The sequence below is a fragment of the Phocoena phocoena genome, chromosome 6 (assembly GCF_963924675.1).
Source record: "Phocoena phocoena chromosome 6, mPhoPho1.1, whole genome shotgun sequence".
In the NCBI taxonomy this organism is placed as follows: domain Eukaryota; kingdom Metazoa; phylum Chordata; class Mammalia; order Artiodactyla; family Phocoenidae; genus Phocoena; species Phocoena phocoena.
Genome location: NC_089224.1, coordinates 109,104,825 through 109,125,452, shown reverse-complemented (window position 1 = coordinate 109,125,452; position 20,628 = coordinate 109,104,825). Strand labels below are relative to the sequence as shown.

General features: G+C 52.6%; 1 protein-coding gene across 1 annotated transcript in view; it reads right to left on the bottom strand.

Moving 5' to 3' along the window:
• Positions 1-5,786: 5,786 nt before the first annotated feature.
• PRRX2 (paired related homeobox 2) overlaps positions 5,787-20,628 on the bottom strand; it is a 49,086-nt gene continuing 34,244 nt past the window's right edge. The window contains exons 2-4 of the mRNA XM_065879674.1: positions 7,947-8,134; positions 6,919-7,097; positions 5,787-5,922 (exon numbers count right to left, since the gene is read on the bottom strand). Of these exons, the coding sequence (XP_065735746.1) occupies positions 5,787-5,922; positions 6,919-7,097; positions 7,947-8,134 (503 nt within the window). The remainder of the gene's footprint in view (positions 5,923-6,918; positions 7,098-7,946; positions 8,135-20,628) is intronic.

Below are 20,628 nucleotides of genomic sequence, written 5' to 3'. Positions count from 1 at the left end.
CAAGTTGCCACGAACGTAGCAGCGGAAAACAACACCCAGGGAATTCCCTGGCGGTCCAGTGGTTAGGACTCTGTGCTTCTACATCAGGTGGCATGGGTTCCATCCCTGGTTTTCTGGTCAGGGGACTAAGATCCTGCAAGCTGCTCGGTGCAGCCAAAAAAGAAAAAAAGGAAGAGAGAAAACAACACCTATTTATGGTCTTACGGTTTCTATAGGTCAGGAGTCTGGGTACAGCTTAACTGGGTTCTCTGCTCAGGGTCTCACAGGCTGCAGTCAAGGAGTCCTCAGCTGATGTCTCATCTGGAGCTCAGTATCCTATTCTGAGCTCATTCAGATTGCAGGCAGGATTGGGTTCCTTTTGGTGGTGGTAAGAATGAGGCCCTTGGCTGCTGGGGGCCACCTCCTCCACAGGCAGGTCACAGCACAGCTGTTTGTTTCTCAAGGCTGGTGGGAATGCATCTCTCTGCTCCGGATCTCTTTCAGGGAAGACCTGGACTCTCTTTTAAAGGTTTCACCTGGTTAAGTTAGGCCCACCAAGGATAATCTCCCTTCGGATTAGTCAAAGTCCACTGATTAGGGACCTTAATCACATCTGCTAAATCCCTTCATCCTCACCATATGCTATTGGTTAGAAGCAAGTCAGAGGTTCCACCCCTACCCGAGGAGAGGGGATTACAAAGTGCGTGTCTCCCTGGGGGGGGGGAATCATGGGACCATCTTAGAATTACGTCATCCACACCACTTTATCAAGTGCACCTTCCAGTTTCAAGGTGCCCACTCCTGACTCCTCATATCCCAAGCTTGATCCATTCCCACTTCTTCTAAGGTGTGAACTAAGAGCTTAAGAAGTTCTCAAACATGCTCTTTCCAGCCCTTGCAATAGAGAAGGGAATTCCTGACGACCACAAAGCTTCAAGACCTGAAGGACTAATGGTGGGATAACAGGAGCAGAGAGGAGAGCTTTGGATGGGGGACTCACTTACCAATAGGTATGGAAAAGACAAGTCCAGCTCTCACTGAGGCACCAAGGGGGACATAAAAGGGAAGAAAGCACGTTTTTTTCATTTCAAAGAGCTTCTCTTGTAGCTGAGATGATCACATGGGCCTGCTTGTTCTGCTTCCCTAGGAGGTTATTAGTCTCATTACAGAAAACATAGAGACAAGCGGATTGTGAGCCATTATTAAATTTAAAGTATTTACAACTTGCTTTGGGTCTTCCCAGAATTTTTACACTGCATCTATGAAAATATATGATAAACATCCATCCTGGCACACGTTGTTTCCACCCCCCACCCCACTGTGGATTATTTTTTGAAGTGTGGCTTAGAGGTAGAATTACTGGGTGAAAGCATGCAACGTTGTCGTGGCTGTTGGTACATTTCCCAAAAGGCTTGTGCTGATTTTTATGCTGTGACCCCTGCTGGTGATTTGGGATTTGCTTGTTTCTTTGTCTTTGGCTCAGGAACCTGCGGCCGTCTCTGGCGATCTGTGTGGGAGAGGGCCCTTGTTCTCCCAGCTCTGTGTCTGGCGGGGGCCCCACAGCGCCCTCCAGTGGCAGGCAGCAGAGGTGCAGGAGCTTTTGTCCCCAGCTGGTGCCCAAGGAGTGTGGGCTTGGAAGGGACAAGGGGAGGAGCCAGGTTCTCTGAGGAGGGAATGTGCAATTTCACCCCAGAACAGGGAGTATTTTGAATTCCCTAAACTCCACCGCTTGCTCTGTGTTTTTCCACCGTATACACCACAGCGCTCATTTACGGAGAGTAACTCTGCCAACAACCCTGTGAGGTGGCTTCTGTTATCACCCCATGTTACAGAGGAGAAAACTGAGGCCCGGAGAAGTACCTTGCCCAAGGTAAAACTCTGGTCTTAATTTCTCAGGTTTTGGGTTTTGCAAGAGCCAGACTGCCTTTCCTTCAATTTCTCTCTCTTTCTCTTGACTCAAGTTTCTTTATTTCAAACAAAAAAACAGAAGCAGATACATTCAGTGCCCTGTCCCATGCTTGCTTGGCCAAAAGGGGAAAGAGAATCAGAAGGAGAAGGATTCCAAGTTCTCCCAGCTTGGGACGGGGCCTCGGGTACCTTATCCTCATGGAAAATTATATCCTGGGAAGGGTGCCCAGGAAGCTGCCTACACAGCCCTGCAATTAGGGCTACAGTCGTGACAGCAATGTTGGAATATATTTTCTTTCACAAGGAGGGCCGCTGTGGCCCCTCCCTCAGCTCCCCAGAGCAGCATGTGTAAATGATTAGGCCAGTCTGTTTTTTCTTGAGCGCTTGAGAGGAAGTGACATTGACATCCTTGTGGCCCGATGGCGGGGCCAGCGCCTCTATGGGAACCGGGCCCATGGCTTTTTCTGAAGCTGGTGTTCTTGGGACCCACCTTCCAGGCCCTAGTGGGAGCCCCCGGCCAGTGTGACCCCATCTCTGCTGCAGGCAGCCCCAACCTGGCGATGCTTCACGGCCCCTCCCTCTGGACTGAAAATAGAAAGACCAGATGCACCTCCATCTGGGTTCTGGGGCACTGCCCAGGGCCTGGCTGGGCTTGTCCACGTGCTCACAAAAAGGCCGCTCTTCCCGGCTGCCCGTGAGGGCACAGCTCTGGGCCCTGTGGGCTGGCCCTTCGCTGGTGCAAATCCTTGGGGTGCGTGTCAGCTCCTTGTGAGGGAGGACCCTGCTCAGACCAGGACGGCCCCAGTGCTTGTCTGGGTGGAAGGGCAGGCCAGCATCTTCCCAACCCTTCTACCAGGTGGGTCCTATTGCCAGGGTCTCTTCCTCCCAGGCATCCACGTGCTTAAGCCAAGTCCTGGCCCCCTGGGCAACCCCTTGTTCCCCAGCCCAACACCTAGTCATCAACCCCTGTCCCTGCTGTGTCTGGGACGCCTCCCAGATTGCCCACTCTGTCCCCATCTGGTCTAGGCTGCCACTTCTCCTGCCTGGACATCCAGCCCAGCCTCCGCAGGGGTCTCTCTGCTTCCAACAGGGTCCAAGGGGCGGGTCCCTCCACCAAGCAAATCCCCTCCATGGCTCCTCACTGCCAGGGTGACATCCAAACTTTATTTTTTAATTTAAGAAACAATTTTTTTGGCTGTGCCATGCAGCACGTGGAATCTTAGTTCCCCGACCAGGGATAGAACCCATGTCCCCTGCAGTGGAAGCATAGAGTCCCAACCACTGGACCACCAGGGAAGTCCCGACATCCAGACTTTAGATCTGGCCACACAAGCCCCACGTGAGCTGTCCCTGCTTCTCTCCATCTTCATCCTGCAGGAGATCCAGGCCCAGAACTGTCCCCACTGGCCCAAAGAGGCAGCTTCTGGCCTACCCCAGGGCCTTTACACATGCTGTTCCCTTAGCCAGAAACACTGTTCTCGCTCCCCTCTTTGTCTGGTGGACTCTTCATCCTTCCAGGACACTTCCTCCAGGAAGCCTGCCTGGATGCCTTAGACTAGGTTTGGGGCTCCTTGGGCTTGGTGTGGCCTCTGAAGCCAGGGACCCCGTGTCAATTCTCTGCTTTCTCCTCAGGGCCCAGTGTAGGGCCCTGCACACATATAGTATTTCATAATATTTGTTCAGTGAATGAATGGCAAACAGAAGCCCAGAAATCACTTACCCAAGGCAGAGGCCAAACTGAGCAAGAAAACACAGCTCTGGCTGTACCCACCCCTTCCCCCTTCCCCCGCCATACACACACACAGTACAGGGCACAGGCCAACCCTTTGCTCTGGCCGCTGTAGTCAGGCCGGCAGAGCCAGCTCCACATATCAGCAGAATGCCGCCTCCCCACGCCTTCACCTGGAGCCTGTGCCTCACCTCTTCATTCCCCCCCACCCCAAGGACCAGAGTCCCAACTGCCCAGCCACAGGGAAGTCACACGGCGATGGTCCCCAGGGCCTGTTGGCCCATCTGAAGGGGACAAAGCTCACCCCACAAGAACCGTGTTTTCTTGTTTGTTTTGTTTTCTTATTTATTTGTTTATTGGCTGCATTGGGTCTTCGTTGCTGCACGCGGGCTTTCTCTAGTTGCAGCGAGCCGGGGCTACTCTTCGTTGCGGTGCGTGGGCTTCTCATTGCGGTGGCTTCTCTTGTTGCGGGGCGCGGGCTCTAGGTGCGCGGGCTTCAGAAGTTGCAGCACACGGGCTCAGTAGTTGTGGCTTGCGGGCTCTAGAGCTCAGGCTCAGTAGTTGTGGCGCACGGGCTTAGTTGCTCCGCGGCATGTGGGATCTTCCCGGACCAGGGCTCGAACCCGTGTCCCCTGCATTGGCGGGTGGATTCTTAACCACTGCGCCACCAGGGAAGCCCAGAACTGTGTTTTCACGGTGGAATTCCCGATGGAGGATGGGGAAGAATCTCTGGGGGTAAATTGGGACAGATGGGGAGGGTCCTCACCTCACTCAGGGGTTAGTTACACCTTCTAAAACAAAAATGGGGACCATCCCTCATGTTAGGATTGTCACGTGGCTTTGACCTATTCAAGGTCACCCAGAAGATGCAGCCTGTGGCTGGTGGGGGGGGGACGCTGGCCCTTTGGGGGGCTTTGATGTGGTGTGGGTGGGGCAGACTAGAGAAACGGGGTCCGTCCATGGAGTCCAGAGGTGTGATGGCTGTGTCACTGTGAGGGCCGCCCCGCCGGAGGGGCCTAGCATCTTTGCGCCCTCTGGGGGTCAGGAAGTGTTGTCTTACGTCCTGGGGGCTGGTTGCAGAAATGATCGCTTTATTATATTTTATTTTTTCCGGCCGCATGGCTTTTGGGATATTAGTTCCCCAACCAGGGATGGAATTCGGGCCCTGGCAGTGAAAGCAGCGAGTCCTAACCACCGGATGGATCACCAGGGAATTCCCAGAAATTATCTCTTAACTTCCCTGGAGGGTGCGCCCATCAGCAGGCGCGGCACGGGGCCAGGTGGAGAGGGCTGGCTTCAGACCATTCCCCTCACCCCCCAGTTTTCCGCACACTCCTCATAAGTGATGTCAGTGCTGGTGGCACACGTGTCCTCTGTCACCCCCAGTGACCATCTCTGAAACGGCAGGTTGGAGGACTTGGAAGAAGGTCTCTGGTGGCCCTGTCTGTTAGGACCACCCGCCTGTCCTGTGAGCCCACCTGGGTCCTCCACTCTGCACCCCGACATTCTGGGCCATCTGCTCGGGTCCCCCACAGTCAAATGCCCAGGGGACCCCCAGCTTCTGCATGCCCAGCAGCAAGGGATTTAATTCTAGCGTCTGCCTCCACACACCCTCTGCTCCTGCCATCGGGCGGGGGAGACACTCCCTGCACAGAGAGGGTTCGGGTCCTGGCCAGGGTCACACATCAGGGTTTCTCCCAAACACCCGGGTGTCAGGGGTTCCAGGGCAGGTCTCTGTCTTCCTACCCGGCTCCCCACCCCTGGGGCTCTACAGGGTGATGGAGGACTTCCTGCAGAAAGAGGCACACAGACGAGGGCAGCTGGTCCCTTCATTGGTTTGCTGCCCTTGTCCGCCCTCCCGCAGTCTTTTGGGGCTTAAAAATTTTTTTTTTATTTCTTAAAGACAACAGCTTTTTGGCTTTAATACACAAAGTAAGTGAGGTCCTTGGTGAGCCGCTGCTCCAACCTTCCAGCCCAACACCTCCAGGGTCAGGGGCCGCAGTCTCCAGCGGCCGTGGATGAAGGGCTGAGCCAGGCTCTGGGCATCTCAGCAGCCTCTTGGGCTCAGAAGTCCGGGCTGAAGAGGGGCCAGGAGAGCCCACCCAGCCTGCCCGGGGAGGCAGCCGGGGAGGCAGCCGGGGAGGCAGCGGGGTCCGGGTGGGGCTGGCTGTCAGTTCACCGTGGGCACCTGGCTGTGATGCAGGCTGAACTCCTTGGCCTTGAGACGGAGGCTGGCGATGCTGTTGGCCATGTTGACCCCTGGGGTCGCAGGGCCTGAGCCTCCTGGGCTGTATGGCGGCACCGTGCTGGGGGTGACATAAGACACAAGGACATATTGCTGTGGCTGGAAGACCGCCGGGGGCTGGCCACCTCTGGTGGCCAGTCTTGGACCCCAGCCTCTGGTCCTCCTGCCTCCCCTCCTCAGCTCACTTGGCTGGGAAGCCTTCCCCTGGGGTTACAAGACTGGGGGGAAGAGGCAGAAGTGCCCACAGTCAGCCCAAGGACATGGAGCCGCCCCCATAGGCTTGTGGTCCTTCCTCGCTGGACCAGGAGCTTCCTGAGAGCGGAAGCTCCTGTTCACCCCTAGCGCCTGCCCTAGGCCTGGCACACAGCAGGATGAGGCTGGGATGAACTCACACCTCTATGGAAGGAGGCCTCTTGGAGGTTCGCCCGCCCCAGGTAAGAGCATGGCAGGCGGGGAGCTGGGAGAGCTGTGAGGCTAGCGTGGGCATCGCTAGGACTCAGATCCCACGACCCACCGGCTCTTGCCTCTCATGAGACCACGGCTCCAGCAGAGCTGCTCGCACAGACTCAGGGGTGGATGGCACTCCCTGGAGTTGTGGGGTGCAGAAACCCAACTTGCCAGCACCTCCTTCCTCTCCCTTCCTGCCCTGCCACCTTTCCCCAGCTTTGACCGGGACAAAACTGCCCCAGACTTTGACTCTGGGGCCCAGCCAGGCCCCTGGGACAGGAACCACTCCCTCGGCCCCCCGGCCTCTCTCCGGGATGGTTGGGTGATGGAAGGGTGCTGGGGCGCTTGTGCCAGCCTAGGAATCCGCAGGATTTCAGCTCCCTCAGGATGACGTGGCTTCTCCACTTCTTCCAAACAGGCCTCATTGTCTCGCCCCTCCACACACTCACACGCTTGCCCACATACCCCTTGGTGCCCCCCAGGTCCACGGGGCACCTGGGCAACTTTCTCAGCTCTCTTCAGATCCTCAAAGGAGTCTGGGCCCTAAAACACCCCACGGGGTCCCCTGGTTGCTCGCGCCCTCCCGACCCAAAAGGGTTCCCGCTCTCACCTGTAGGGGGATGAAGCTGTCCAGGAGAGATAATCGGGGCTCAGGGCAGTGGGCCGGGGAGCCACAGGCTGCTCGATGGCGGCTTCCTGGCTGTAGGACTTGAGCAGCGAAGCTGAGCGGTTGGCCAGCATGGCCCGCTCGTTTCGGCGGAACTTGGCCCGGCGGTTCTGAAACCAGACCTGGGGGCAGGAAGGAGGGGTGAGCGGGCTGCTGAGGGGACCCAAGTCCTTTTGCACCTAGTATGTGCCTGTTCTGCCACCCACCCTGCACTGGCAGCTTCACCCCTCTGAGCCTCAATTTTCTCATCTGTAAAATGGGGGTGATAAATGGTGCCTGCCGCTGGGTAAGTATGTGTTGGAGAATGTGCAAGTGGATGAATGAAAGAATGAATAGATGAGCATTTAGCTGCTGTGAGGTTGTAATGCGAGAGGTGCACGCTGGGCACTCAGCTCAGGGCTGGCACGGAACAAGCACTGAACACTTTTTTTTTTTTTTTTTTGTCGTACGCGGGCCTCTCACTGCTGTGGCCTCTCCCGTTGCGGAGCACAGGCTCCGGATGCGCAGGCTCAGCGGCCATGGCTCACGGGCCCAGCTGCTCCGCGGCATGTGGGATCTTCCCGGACCGGGGCACAAACCCGTGTCCCCTGCATCGGCAGGCGGACTCTCAACCACTGCGCCACCAGGGAAGCCCAGCACTGAACACTTTAAAACGACTTTTATTTATCCAAACCCCATGTGCCAGGCACTGCTCTAAGCTACAAAGATATCAACTTCTTTCATTCTCGTAAGAACCCTATAAAACAGACCCACGTGATCCTCATTTTACAGGGAAGTACCTAAGGCACAGAGAGGCTGAGTAACTTGCTCAAGGTCACACAGCTGGTCAGTGGCAGGGCTTGGATTTGAACCTCAGCCCTCCTGACCTCAGATGGTCCTGCTCTGAAACACCTCACCTTGGCAACTCCTTAACCCTGGGTGAGTGGTGGCTGCACGCTCCCCCGGGGGGCCCACGGATGGGCAGCACTCACCTGGACACGCGCCTCGCTGAGGTTGACGCGCCGGGCTAGCTCCTCCCGCACGAAGGCGTCGGGGTAGTGCGTGCGCTCGAACACGCGCTCCAGCGCCTGCAGCTGGCTGCTGTTGAACGTGGTGCGGTTCCGCCGCTGCTTCTTCTTCCGCTTGGCGGCGCCGCCGCGCCCGGGGCTGGGACACTCACCTGCGGAGGGGCCCGAGGGTCAGCGGGGCGGCGGACAGCGCACAGTGAGTGCCCGCAGGGCCCCCAGCCCGGAGCTGCCGTGATGATCACGACTCAGGCACCAGCTCAGCGATGTGCTCTGAACCTTTTACCTGTGTCTCCCTCTGCTGATGGATGGTGCAGCCCGAGAACAGGAGCAGCTCCCTTTAATTCACTCCTTCATCCATTCCTTCATCCATCCATCCATCCATCCATCCATTCTGCAACACATTTACTGAGTACCTACTGGGTGGCAGGCACAGGGTTAGGGCCCTGGGGACATAATGGTGAACAAAAGCAGCCAGGTCCCCATCCTGTGGAGCCCGGGGACAAGCACCCACGCGATGAGGGACAACTGACCTGGTTGGGGGGGGGGCGGGGCCGCTGGAGATATCTACGTGTCCTCGGCTCCTAGCTCAGGCTCTGGGGCATGGTAAACCCTCCATGGGTATTTGTTGTTGAATTATATTAATATATTAAAAATGAGCAGTGAGAGTCACAGTTCCAAGGGTCCACTGCAGGCACCCACAGGTCAATGGATGCTCACAGGAATCCTATAGACAGGTGCTCTTCATGCCCTATTTACAGAGGGAGAAGGGAGGGGGGATGTTCAGCTCCTATTTATTTCCACATTTCAATTTTACCCAAGGGCTGAACTGCTGACCCTTCCTCCTGCAGGGTCTAGCTCATTGTTCACTCCTCCAGGGAGCCCTCCCTGACCACCTGAGTCCACATGGAATCCCCTCTCCTCCACTGCACTCACCCAGCACTTAGGACCAACCGTGTCCAGTTCAGGGTCTGGTGTACCTTAATAAAAAATGTATATTTTATGGATAAATAGCAAGGTCTTACTATATAGCACAGGGAACTATATTCAATATCTTGTAATAAACAATAATGGAAAAGAATATGAAAAAGAATATATATATATTTAACTGAATCACTTTGCTGTGCACCAGAAATTAACACAACATTGTAAATCAACTATACTTCAAAAAAAAAAAAGAATATTTAATCAAACATTAAAAAGTCTGGATCCTTAAAATTTGTACGGAGACACAATAGACCCTGAATAGCCAAAGCAGTCTTGAGGGAAAAAAACGGAGCTGGAGGAATCAGACTCCCTGACTTCAGATTATAATACAAAGCTACAATAATCAAGACAATATGGTACTGGCACAAAAACAGAAATATAGATCAATGGAACAGGATAGAAAGCCCAGAGGTAAACCCACGCACCTATGGTCAACTAATCTATGACAAAGGAGGCAAGGATATACAATGAAGACAAGACAGTCTCTTCAATAAGTGGTGCTGGGAAAACTGGACAGCTACATGTAAAAGAATGAAATTAGAACACTCCCTAACACCACACACAAAAATAAACTCAAAATGGATTAAAGACCTAAATGTAAGACCAGACACTATAAAACTCTTAGAGGAAAACATAGGAAGAACACTCTTTGACATAAATCACAGCAAGATCTTTTTTGATCCACCTCCCAGAGTAATGGAAATAAAAACAAAAATAAACAAATGGGACCTAATGAAACTTAAAAGCTTTTGCAAAGCAAAGGAAACTACAAACAAGACGAAAAGACTTGTTTGTTGTTTCCAAATGGGAGAAAATATTTGCAAATGAATCAACGGACAAAGGATTAATCTCCAAAATATATAAACAGCTCATGCAGCTCAATATTATAAAAACAAACAACACAATCAAAAAATGGGCAGAAAACCTAAATAGGCATCTCTCCAAAGAAGACATACAGATGACCAAGAGACACATGAAAAGCTGCTCAACATCACTAATTATTAGAGAAATGCAAATCAAAACATCAATGAGGTGTCACCTCACATGGGTTAGAATGGGCATCATCAGAAAATCTACAAACAACAATGGCTGGAGATGGTGTGGAGAAAAGGGAGCCCTCTTGCACTGTTGGTAGGAATGTAAGTTGATACAGCCACTATGGAGAACAGTATGGAGGTTCCTTAAAAAACTAAAAATAAAATTACCATATGACCCAGCAATCCCACTACTGGGCATATACCCAGAGAAAACCGTAATTCAGAAAGACACACGCACCCCAATGTTCACTGCAGCACTGTTTACAATATCCAGGTGATGGAAGCAACCTAAATGTCCACTGACAGACAAATGGATAAAAAAGATGTGATACATATATACAATGGAATACTACTCGGCCATAAAAAGGAACTAAATTGGGTCACTTGTAGAGATGTGGATGGACCTAGAGACTGTCATACAGAGTAAAGTAAGTCAGAAAGAGAAAAACAAGTATTGTATATTAACACATATATGTGGAACCTAGAAAAATGGTACAGATGAACCGGTTTGCAGGGCAGAAACAGAGACACAGATGTAGAGAACAAACGTATGGACACCAAGGGGGGAAAGTGGGGCGGGGGGTGGCGGGATGAATTGGGAAATTGGGATTGACATATATACACTAATATGTATAAAATAGATAACTAATAAGAACCTGCTGTATAAAAAAAAAAGAAAACAAAAAAAATGAAGAAGAAAAAAACCCTCAGTGAAGGGTCCACTTAAGATTTCTACACTATTGTATGCACACTTTACCTCAAAATTCAAAAGTAAGAGAGAAACATAAATAAATATTAATTTTAATTTTTTAAAAATCTGGAGATTTCATGTAAGGAAAAAAAAGTATATTTTAATAACCAAATAACGTCACTGCTTGTCGCAGTAACAGATTCAAGCACAAAGTAAAACAAACTACTCCCTTCTCCCGACTCTGCTCCCCAAGATTTACAAAGTTACAAATGTGTATTTAAAAAAATTTACAAGCATGAGACCACGCTGAATACACTGGTGCTGCAGCTTGTCTCTCTCTCTCTCTCTCTCTCTTTTTTAAAAATATTTATTTATTTATTTAGGCTGTACCAGGTCTTAGTTGCTGTGTGCGTGCGGGATCTAGTTCCCCGACCAGGGATTGAACCCAAGCCCCCTGCATTGGGAGCTTGCATTCTTACCCACTGGACCACCAGGGAAGTCCCCAAACTGAAGCTTGCCTCTTCCTATTTAATTTGCTCCAGAGATCACTCCACCTGGCCCAACAAACCCAGCCCTCTTTATTTGCATTAATTTCCATATTATATTTTCCCTCTTGTTCTCTCCCTCCGCATATCAGAACAATTTTTAAATTAGCCTTTGCTCTATCCTTCCAGCATTGCTTTTTAGAAAAATATACTTTTTATTTATTTATTTATTATTTATATTGGCTGTGCCGGGTCTTAGCTGCTGCATGCGGGATCTTTGGTTATGGCATGTGGACTTCTAGGTTGCAGCGTGTGGACTCTTAGCTGTGGCATGCATGCGCGGTCTAGTTCCCAGAGCAGGGATCGAACCCAGGCCCCCAGCACTGGGAGTGTGGAGTCTTACTCACTGGATCATGAGGGAATTCCCCAGCATTGCTTTTTGCAAATATTTTTTTCAAGTATAATATTTTCTCCCCCTCTTCTATTGAAAGATAGCAGACCATGTACCGTTGTGTATCTCCCTTTTTCCCCACTGAGCAATACATCCCAGGGATTCCTCCATCCAGTGCAGAGAAGTCCTGCATGCACCTTCTCACAGCTCTGTACCACTCGGCTGTGCGAATGTACCGTGGTTTAGTCAACTAAAACCAGAGCCCTGTGGATGGGCACGTAGTGTGTTTCCAATCTTTTGCAATTAAAGAATGCCACAATTAATAACCTCGTGCAAACATGATTTTCTATTTTTGCCAGTGAATATTTGGGACAGATTCCTAGAAGTGGGATTGCTTGGCCAGTGAGTAAAATGCTAGAAGTGGCCAAATCCACCATAACGCTTCCCGGCAGCGGTGGATAGGAAGGTCAGTTTTGCCCACAGCTGGGCCAACAGGATGCATTGTGAACCTTTTGGATTTGGGGCCACACCTTGTGTTTTTGCTTCCCCAGTTACACATTCCCTTTATACGTGCTACGTTCTTCACACGATGCGGAGGAGTCGTTCAGCTGAGCATCTAGCACATTCCAGGCCCAGCCACGGATAGCACTCAATCCTGGCTTTTGAATGAGCTCCCAGCTTAGCAGGGTTTATTGACTCTTGAGCAACCGGCTGATTTGATCGGAGGCTAAATTGTTCCATGAGCCTGGTAAGTAATTGCATCGGGGGTAGGGTGGGGGGTTGTCAGGCAGGAATCAGGCAGGATGCCGGGAAAAAAATGACCTTACTTGGTTTGGACCAGTGGTTCTCAACAGAGGGCAATGTAGCCTCCAGGGGACATCTGGCAATGTCCGGAGACGGTTCTGATGGACTGGGAGAGGGGGTGCTCCTAGGATCGAGGCAGAGGCTGGGGACGCTGCTGAGTACGCTTCGATGCACAAGGAAGGCCCCGCGTCAGGGAATTCTCTGGTTCACCGTGTCCATGGTGCTGAGAGAGAGGGAGGCCCTGGTTTGGAGGGAGGGCCAGTACGTTTCCCCTTTGGGAAGTACTGCAAACGTGGGACACATCTGGGGGTGGGCTAGGCAATGGCAGGGAACACGGAGCGGCCCCGGGCGAGCTGGCCTCTTCTCCTGGACCCGCTTCAGTCTTCACTCCTCACCCCTTTCCTCCAAGAAAAGGTGAAGATGGATGAGAATGTCTGGTGCCGGTGAACGTCTCTCCACCCCCGGCTCCCCACCCCCTTGAGCTGGAAGAAACCTTAAACTGAAATAACAAGGGCTGAGCGCTGAAAACCTGTGTGGTCAAGAGCCTGAGAGCGGACAGAAGCTTCTGGAACACCAGCCATTGCGAGCCGATTTCCGCCCCCCTTCAGGCAACGCTTCTTGGGCACAAACCCAATGCAGGAGGCATTTCAGCCAAAAAAGGAGAATTTTTCAGGAAATTTAGCAATTCAAAACTGAGGGTGTTGAAATGAAAATCACTTTGCAGCCTCAGCCCCCTCCAAGCGGGCACCGGAAGGAACAACTCTGCTCTTTGGCCAAACTGCGTGGTGCCTTGGAGCTGAAACCCTCACACAAGGGCGCTTAACACCCCTCCCAACAACCCCAGACTCTCGCCACCCCTGATACCAGCTAGTCTCCACTGGTCTGGAGTCACATCTCCCTGGGGGTTCCCATCAAGGCAGCTATGATGGGATGCGCTCAACAAAAGTTGGTTTGGGGGCTTCCCTGGTGGCGCAGTGGATAGAAGTCTGCCTGCCAACGCAGGGGACACGGGTTTGATCCCTGGTCCGGGAAGATCCCACGTGCCACGGAGAAACTGGGACCGCACGCCACAACTCCTGAGCCTGCGCTCTATAGGCTGCATGCCACAACTGCTGAGCCTGCGTGCCACAACTACTGAGCCCACACGCCTGGAGCCTGTTGCTCCGCAACAGAAGCCCCTGCTCGACCAAAGAAGGCCCATGCGCAGCAGTGAAGACCCAATGCAGCCAAAAATTAAAATTAAAATTAAATCTTTAAAAAAAAAAAAAGGGCTTCCCCGGTGGCGCAGTGGTTGAGAGTCCGCCTGCCGATGCAGGGGACACGGGTTCGTGCCCCGGTCCGGGAAGATCCCACATGCCGCGGAGCGGCTGGCCCCGTGAGCCATGGCCGCTGAGCCTGCGCGTCCGGAGCCTGTGCTCCACAACGGGAGAGGCCACAACAGTGAGAGGCCCGCATGCCGCAAAAAAAAAAAACAAAGAAGAAGTTGGTTTGGGCAGGAGGGATGCCAAGCGCTCTGTCTGCTTCCATCCACTGGATCCTGGCATCTGCCCTATGAGGCACTGGCCCATTTCACACACTGGGAAACTGAGAGGTTCACCCAAGATCACACAGCGGGGACCGGAGTCCGTGTCTGTGGGAAGGCTCAGGCGGCCCGGGTTGTGAGCCAGCCTCCGAGGGGGCCGCCTCCCGCGGTTCCCAGGGAAGGTGATGCGGGGGTCTGTCACACTCTCCGCCCCAGCCCTGGGAGACACCATGGATCATGTCATCTCACTGGTGCGGAAATGCCCCCGAGTCTCCACCCTATAGCCCCCGGGAGGAAGACCTCACCTCTGGGAGCCCTGAGGGACAGCAGCTTGCCCAAGGTCACACAAAGTTCCTGGAGGAGCTGAATTTAACTCAGTGCCAAGAGCGTAGTAATCGCTTGATATATGTTCGCCGCTCTTGGCATTCTTCCTTGTGTGCAACCCTCTTCCCGCCTGAAGACAAAGATCTTTCTCCCTCAGCCCCGCCCACAGTAGAAAGATGGTTCCAGTCCCTGCTGTGGGCAGAGGCTGAGGAGAGGCAGCCGAGGTTCAGGAAGATTCACGCAGCGTCTTGGAGGTGACCCAGGACTCGAACCCACAGCTTGGACTCAGCCAGGGCTCTCAGGCTGGACTCTGCTTCCCAGCAGATGTGCTGGATACTCATTACCATGAGTTCCTGAATCACCCCCCTGAGAAGTGGATTGTGGTAGGCGTGTGTCCTCTGGGGGTTCCACGCTTGAGCTTAAAGCGTTTGGAAAATAAATACTCTTGAAGCCTCAGGCCAGCGAGTACTGGGACCAGCTCCGTCCAAGTCAGGGCTGTGCCCAAAGTTTCCTTTTGTTCCGTAAAAGTTCTGCTTTCCTCTGGGATTGAAAATAAAGCCTGAAACCACCTCCATTTACGTGGGCTGTTTAGCGGCTATTGTGAGGGGCGGGGATCAGGGTAGAGCAAAACAGCCTCACGTAGGGGAGGCCAGCCATGCTCTCTCCCGTATTACATTACAGTGAAAAAGAAGTGACTGGCGCACAGTTTTCTGCCATTAAATTATTTCACACATACAATTTACTTGGCTGACTTCAGGCCAAAGACATTTAAAAACTCTGCTCTCGGCCAAATGATCAAGTGTTCCTGGCTCCCTCTCCTGCACCCATGGTTTTTCTTATTCCGTGTAATTTAAGGGTCTAAATAGTCTGGAGGGAATTAACTGCAAATTCTTCCTAAGACAAATAAATCCGGCCTCTTCGTTTCTGCCTTTCTCAAGCTGTTGAGAGACACTCTCTGTTTGTTTTTGCTTCAAATAGTCAGTTTGTGCCTGACCCTGGGGCCACGGCAAGTTCCAACCCAAATAAATAACTTTTATTAATTAGCATTTATTCTGACCGAATAAGCAGCCTCCCCCCACCCCAAATGTGATCTCTGCCAACACGTTCACAAAAATAAACAACGCGTCCCCAGGACCTTGACGTGGATTTAACAAATTAACACTGGGCCTTGGTCAAAGGAGCTTCGAAGCTGCAGAAGTATTTACAGCCAGAAAAGTCTGAGGAAGGAAGTGGAGGTGGGGGGCACAGAGAGGCTGCCCCCCTCCCCAAACACCCGGGTCTCTTGGTAGAGACTTGGGTTCCTTTGAAAGACCCCTGAGAGAAGGGCTCCGACAGGAATTCTGGAAACGGTGTCCCTAGCTTCTGCGAGGCAGCATCCCTGGCTCAAATGCCACCAGGAGAGACTTAGGGGAGAATCTCACCTCCTCAGACAGGAAGTGAGAGGCAGTACAGGCGGTAAAGGAGCCGGGGGTCCTGGTTTAGGACCTTAGGTTGGCCCTGGCGCACCAGCAGCGTGGCGGTGGATGAAGGCTTTATTCTGTCCCAGCCTCAGGAATTGCACTGAGAAATGGAAGTAACAGGAACCACCTCATCGAACCTTCACAACCGTCAGACCTGCGTGCTCCTAGCCTGATTTTACAGACGAGGAAACTGAGGCACGGGGTTAAGCAACCTGCCAAATCCACGTGGCCAGTCAAGGCTGGAGCTGGGACTTAAACCTGCGGATTGGCATGGAGCCCAGGCTTTTAACCAGTTTGGCATGGGCGGCCAGCCCTAAGAGTACCCCCAGGTCTTCATGCAGTGAGATTCTGGGGGTCTCTCCAGGGGCTTAGGGTGAATGGATCAGCCAAGAAGAGGGGGGCTTAAGGAGCGTCTCTAGAGCTGGGATCTGTGCTGGAGTCCCCGGCACACAGGGCAGGGGTCTGTCAACAGCATGCAGGGTCGGGTAGCGTCGAGGGGGTGGGGCATGTGAGACCCGTGAGGGCAGAGCCAGGGTCACACCTGGCACCAAGTGCGTCACCCACATTGGAAGGAAGAAAGGAAGGCTGGACAGAAGGGAGGAGGAAGGAGAAGCAGCATGGAGCCTGCAGCCATCTGGAGAAGGGCGCCTGGGCTTCCGGGGAGCTTCCCCAGGAGGCCAGCTCCGCCCCAGCCGGAAACTCAAACAAGGAGCTAAGAGCTGCTTTCATGTTTGGACAGGCCGGCCTCAGTCCAGGACACTCAGGGACCAGGGCTAAGGCACAAAGTGGGGTGAGATCACACAGGTGGACTTCCCAGTATCACCTCCCTGGAGGCCCCAGCAACCTCAAGATGGGCGGCAGGGATGCCTCTGCCTCACAGAGGAGAAGAGGGAGAGAGGCCCAGAGAGGGGCTAGGACCTACCCAGGGTCACACAGCGAGTGAGAATCCTCCCCCTGCCAACCCCAGGTCCTTTCTTCTCTCCCCACTTGGCAGAGAGAACCGAGGGAGGAGATAGCCCCAGCCTCCAGCCCTGCCCTGGACAAACTGACGGTGAACATGACAGAAGGATGGGGTCTTTGTCTTGAGGGTTTTGGGGCTCTGTCCACTGGATGGGGCCCCTCAGGCCCCCTGGGTGGGCAGTGGCAGGTCAGGGGGGCTGGGGTGGTCTCAGAGCTGCTGTCCCAGGTTCGCAGCCTCCCTGAGGTCAGGATTTACATTGGACATGCACATCCTCTCCCCTGAGGACCTCTGCCCGCTCCGTTCGTGGGCTTGCGACTTCTCTCTGCCTCCCTAGCTCACCTTCAGGTCTCAGCAGAATGCCGCCTCCTCCAGGAAGCCATCCCAGACCCCCCATCATAGCTCTGTCACGTTGCAGCGTATATGTAGGGTCATTTGTCTGGCAGGGACTGGAACTCACTGCTTTCTGTCTCTCTGGGACCTGTCACAGGGCCTGGCCCAGGGTAAACTCTCCACAAATATTTGTTGAGCGAGTGAATGAATGAAGAGGTGAACAGACAAATGAGGAGGCCCTGAAAGAGCGCGGGAAGACTTCAGAGTCTGCCCCCGTCCCAGCCTGTCTCCAGGGTCCAGGTTCTTCCTTATGGAGCCATAGCGACCTGGCCAGGGCTGAGTCATGACAGCATGTGTCACAGGGTAGGAGGGAGGGGCTTGGGGCAGTGCGGGAGGGGAGTCAGCCACCAACACCCACTGTCCAGCTGCCCCTCCAAGGATGTTTCATCTCACTCATTTTGAACAAAAACCCAAGGTGCTGATACATTTTCATAGCTACCAGTCTAGAGAAGGAGAAAATGTCTCAGGAAGGAAGGTGAGGAAGGAAGACACAGCGGGGCCCAGGGAGTCAGAGAGGGTCCCCTGGGGCCCTATCCATGTCCCCATGATCTCACAGGCCTCAGACAGCACGTAACAACCCAGGGTCACGGGCCACCTCAGCCTGGGACTGCTGCGTCCCCCACGCCCTCCCAGCCCGAGGCCAGTAACCAGCATGGCTATGAGGAGGCCTCTGCAGGCTTGGGCTAACCCTGGAGTCTGGAGGAGGCCAGAGGAGGCCCCTGCATGTCCTCTCGAACCCTCAGCAGGGTCCTGGAGGGAGCCGCAATGCATCTGGGTCTCTCTGGGGTCTAGAACCTCTTCCGTACACGCACTAAGGACGTGGCATGCTGCACACACTTCCCTCAGGCCACTGGACCCCCCCAAGAGACCTCAGTGGAGGGGCCAGTGTGCCAAGGTGATTTGCCTTACCGGAGAGCAAGAGTTCCTGCCACCTCAGGGCCTTTGCACATGCTGTTCCTGGTTTAGAGCACTGCACCCCTTTTGCCTGGCTAATGTTTCCCGGCCTTTAATCTCAGACTAAATGCCCTGTCCTGGAGGGGTCTTTCCCAGCCCTCAGACCAGGACAGATCTCCTTGTTACAGGCTCCCGGGCCCTCCTCCCTCCCCAGTACATCTGTAATTAAGTCATTCTTCTGCTTTGGTTTTCTGCTTCATGCTTGTCTCTTCCATTCCATTCTAAGCTCTAGGAAGGTGGGGGCTGGGTTTGCCTTGTCACTGCTGTATCCCCAGGACTGGGCAAGTAGTTTGTTTTCAGAAATATTTCTGAATGAATGACTATATAGATGAAGGAAGCCCTCATTCCAAAAAAGGGATGAAAGTCTCAACTTCCAAAGCCAGTTCCCTTTACCCTCAAAAGGGCCAGACAATGGTTTCTTGGATATGACAGAAAAAGCACAAACAATTAAACAACAAAAAAAAAGAGAAATCGGACTTCTTCAGATTTAAAACTTTTGTGAACACCATCAAGAAAGTAAAAAGACAGCCCGCAGAATGGGAAAAACTATTTACAAATCATATATTTGATAAGAGACTTGTATTTAGAAAATGTCAAGAACTCTTGTAACTCAACAATAAAAAGACAAACAGTCCAATTTAAAAATGAGCAAATGATCTGAATAGACATTTCTCCAAAGAAGATATACAAATGACCAACAAGCATATGAAAAGATGCTCAATCATTATTAGCCATCAGGGAGATGCAAAGCAAAATCACTGCGAGATACAACTTCACACCTACTAGGATGTCTAGAATCAAAAGGCAAATAATAACAAGTGGTGGAAAGAATGTGGAGAGATCAGAACCCCCAGGCACTGCTGATAGGAACGAAAAGTGATGCAGCCACTTTGGAAAACAGCCTGGCAGTTCCTCAAAATGTTAAAAATAGAGTTAGCATGTGACCCAGCAATTCCACTCCCAGTTGTATACTCAAGAGAAATGAAAACATATGTCCACACAAAAACTTGGATACGAATGAATGCTCAGAGCAGCAACACTCATAAGAACCCAGAAGTCGAAACAACCCAAATGCCCGTCAGCTGATGAGTGGGTACCCCAAATATCCATACAATGGAATATTATTCGACTGCAAACAGGAACGAAGCCCTAATCCATGCCACACCATGGATGACCCCTGAAAACATTACGCTGAGTGAAAGAAGACGGCGCCATTGACAAAAGGGCACCTGATGTGCAATTCCACTCATATGAACTGTCCGGAATAGGCAAATCTATAGAGACAGAAAGTAGATTAGTGGTTGCCAGGGACCGGGGGAGGGTGATGGGGGTGGGGTGAGGGGGTGAGGACTAAAGGGTGCAGGGTTTACTTCTGGGGTGATGAAAATGTTCTAAAATCGATTGTGGTGATGGTCGTACAACTGGAACACACTAGAAATCACTGGATTGTATGCTTTCAATGGGTGAATTGTATGTTATGTGAATGAAATCTCAATAAAGTCGTCATACAAGAAGAACACAGAAAAAAAGGGAGGGGGTAGAGAGAAATACTGGGATTGGCTGAGAAGAGCAAGGAAAGGAGATCCCCGGAACGCTTGGTGGGGATGTGACCGGGAGTGGGGAGGACAGAGTCTCTAAGGCCCAGATAGTGGCTCAGTGCTGCCTGGGAAGCCCCAAAGCCACTCTGGGTCAGGGTCTTTGGGGAAATGCTCAGTAAGACAGCTGCCACAAGGGGGGGGCGGTTCTCCGGACAGAATATCTCCACGTGGGGGCCGCCACAAGGGGATGCATGAGGCCAAAACTTCTTCAGAGACCCAGGAGCCTTTGAAAAATGTGATCATTGGGCCCAAGCAGGGAAAAAGGGATGAAGCTACCAGGCAGAGAACATGTGTGTCCTATTCTTAGGCACAGAGAAGGGTGGGAGGTCAAAAGCCAGATACCCCTGACCATCTCAAAGGCTCTGGAGTCCCCGGAACCTCCCCTGCTGCCCCCAAAACCTCTGGGTCCGGGGCCTGATCACCTCCCACCTCAGCATTCCAGGACCCAGAAGTTCACATCTGTGGTCAGCCCTGTCTTCTCTGTTCCCGACACCCGCAAACCGAGCTCCAGAAGGTGGGGGCACAGGGCTGGAATGGGGGTACAGGGGATTGGGAGCCTGGGAACCAATCTGGAGGAAGAGCAGCCCTTTGCTTAAAATTTGGCCTAAGAAGGGGGCTAGTGTCTGTCCCGTCTGGTTTTAATCTAAGGTTGGTGGCCAAATGCCAGATTTATTGTAAAACCTACATTTTAATAAGGGGCTGGTATCTGGAGGAAAGTTCATTAACCATTTCCAGACCAGGGTGAAGTTGCTGCTCAGGGCTCAGTGTGGGGTTTCCTCTCCCAGCTCTGAGCTCCTGGGCCTCTCCAAGCCCACCGCCAGCACCTGCTGGGAGTCAGGGCGAGGGCTGGGGGTCGGGCGCAGAGAAGGTCCGATTTCGTGTGGCTTGGTTCTGAAACAAAGCTGCAGATGGCTCTGGGGATCTCAAGCCTCTTATGCTTGTCTTCCCAGGACTCAGTCCTGAAGGATCCTTACAGATTATCTGTCAAAGACCCTCACTTAAAAACAAAAAATTTTTTTATTACTATTATTATTTTTGGCCGCGC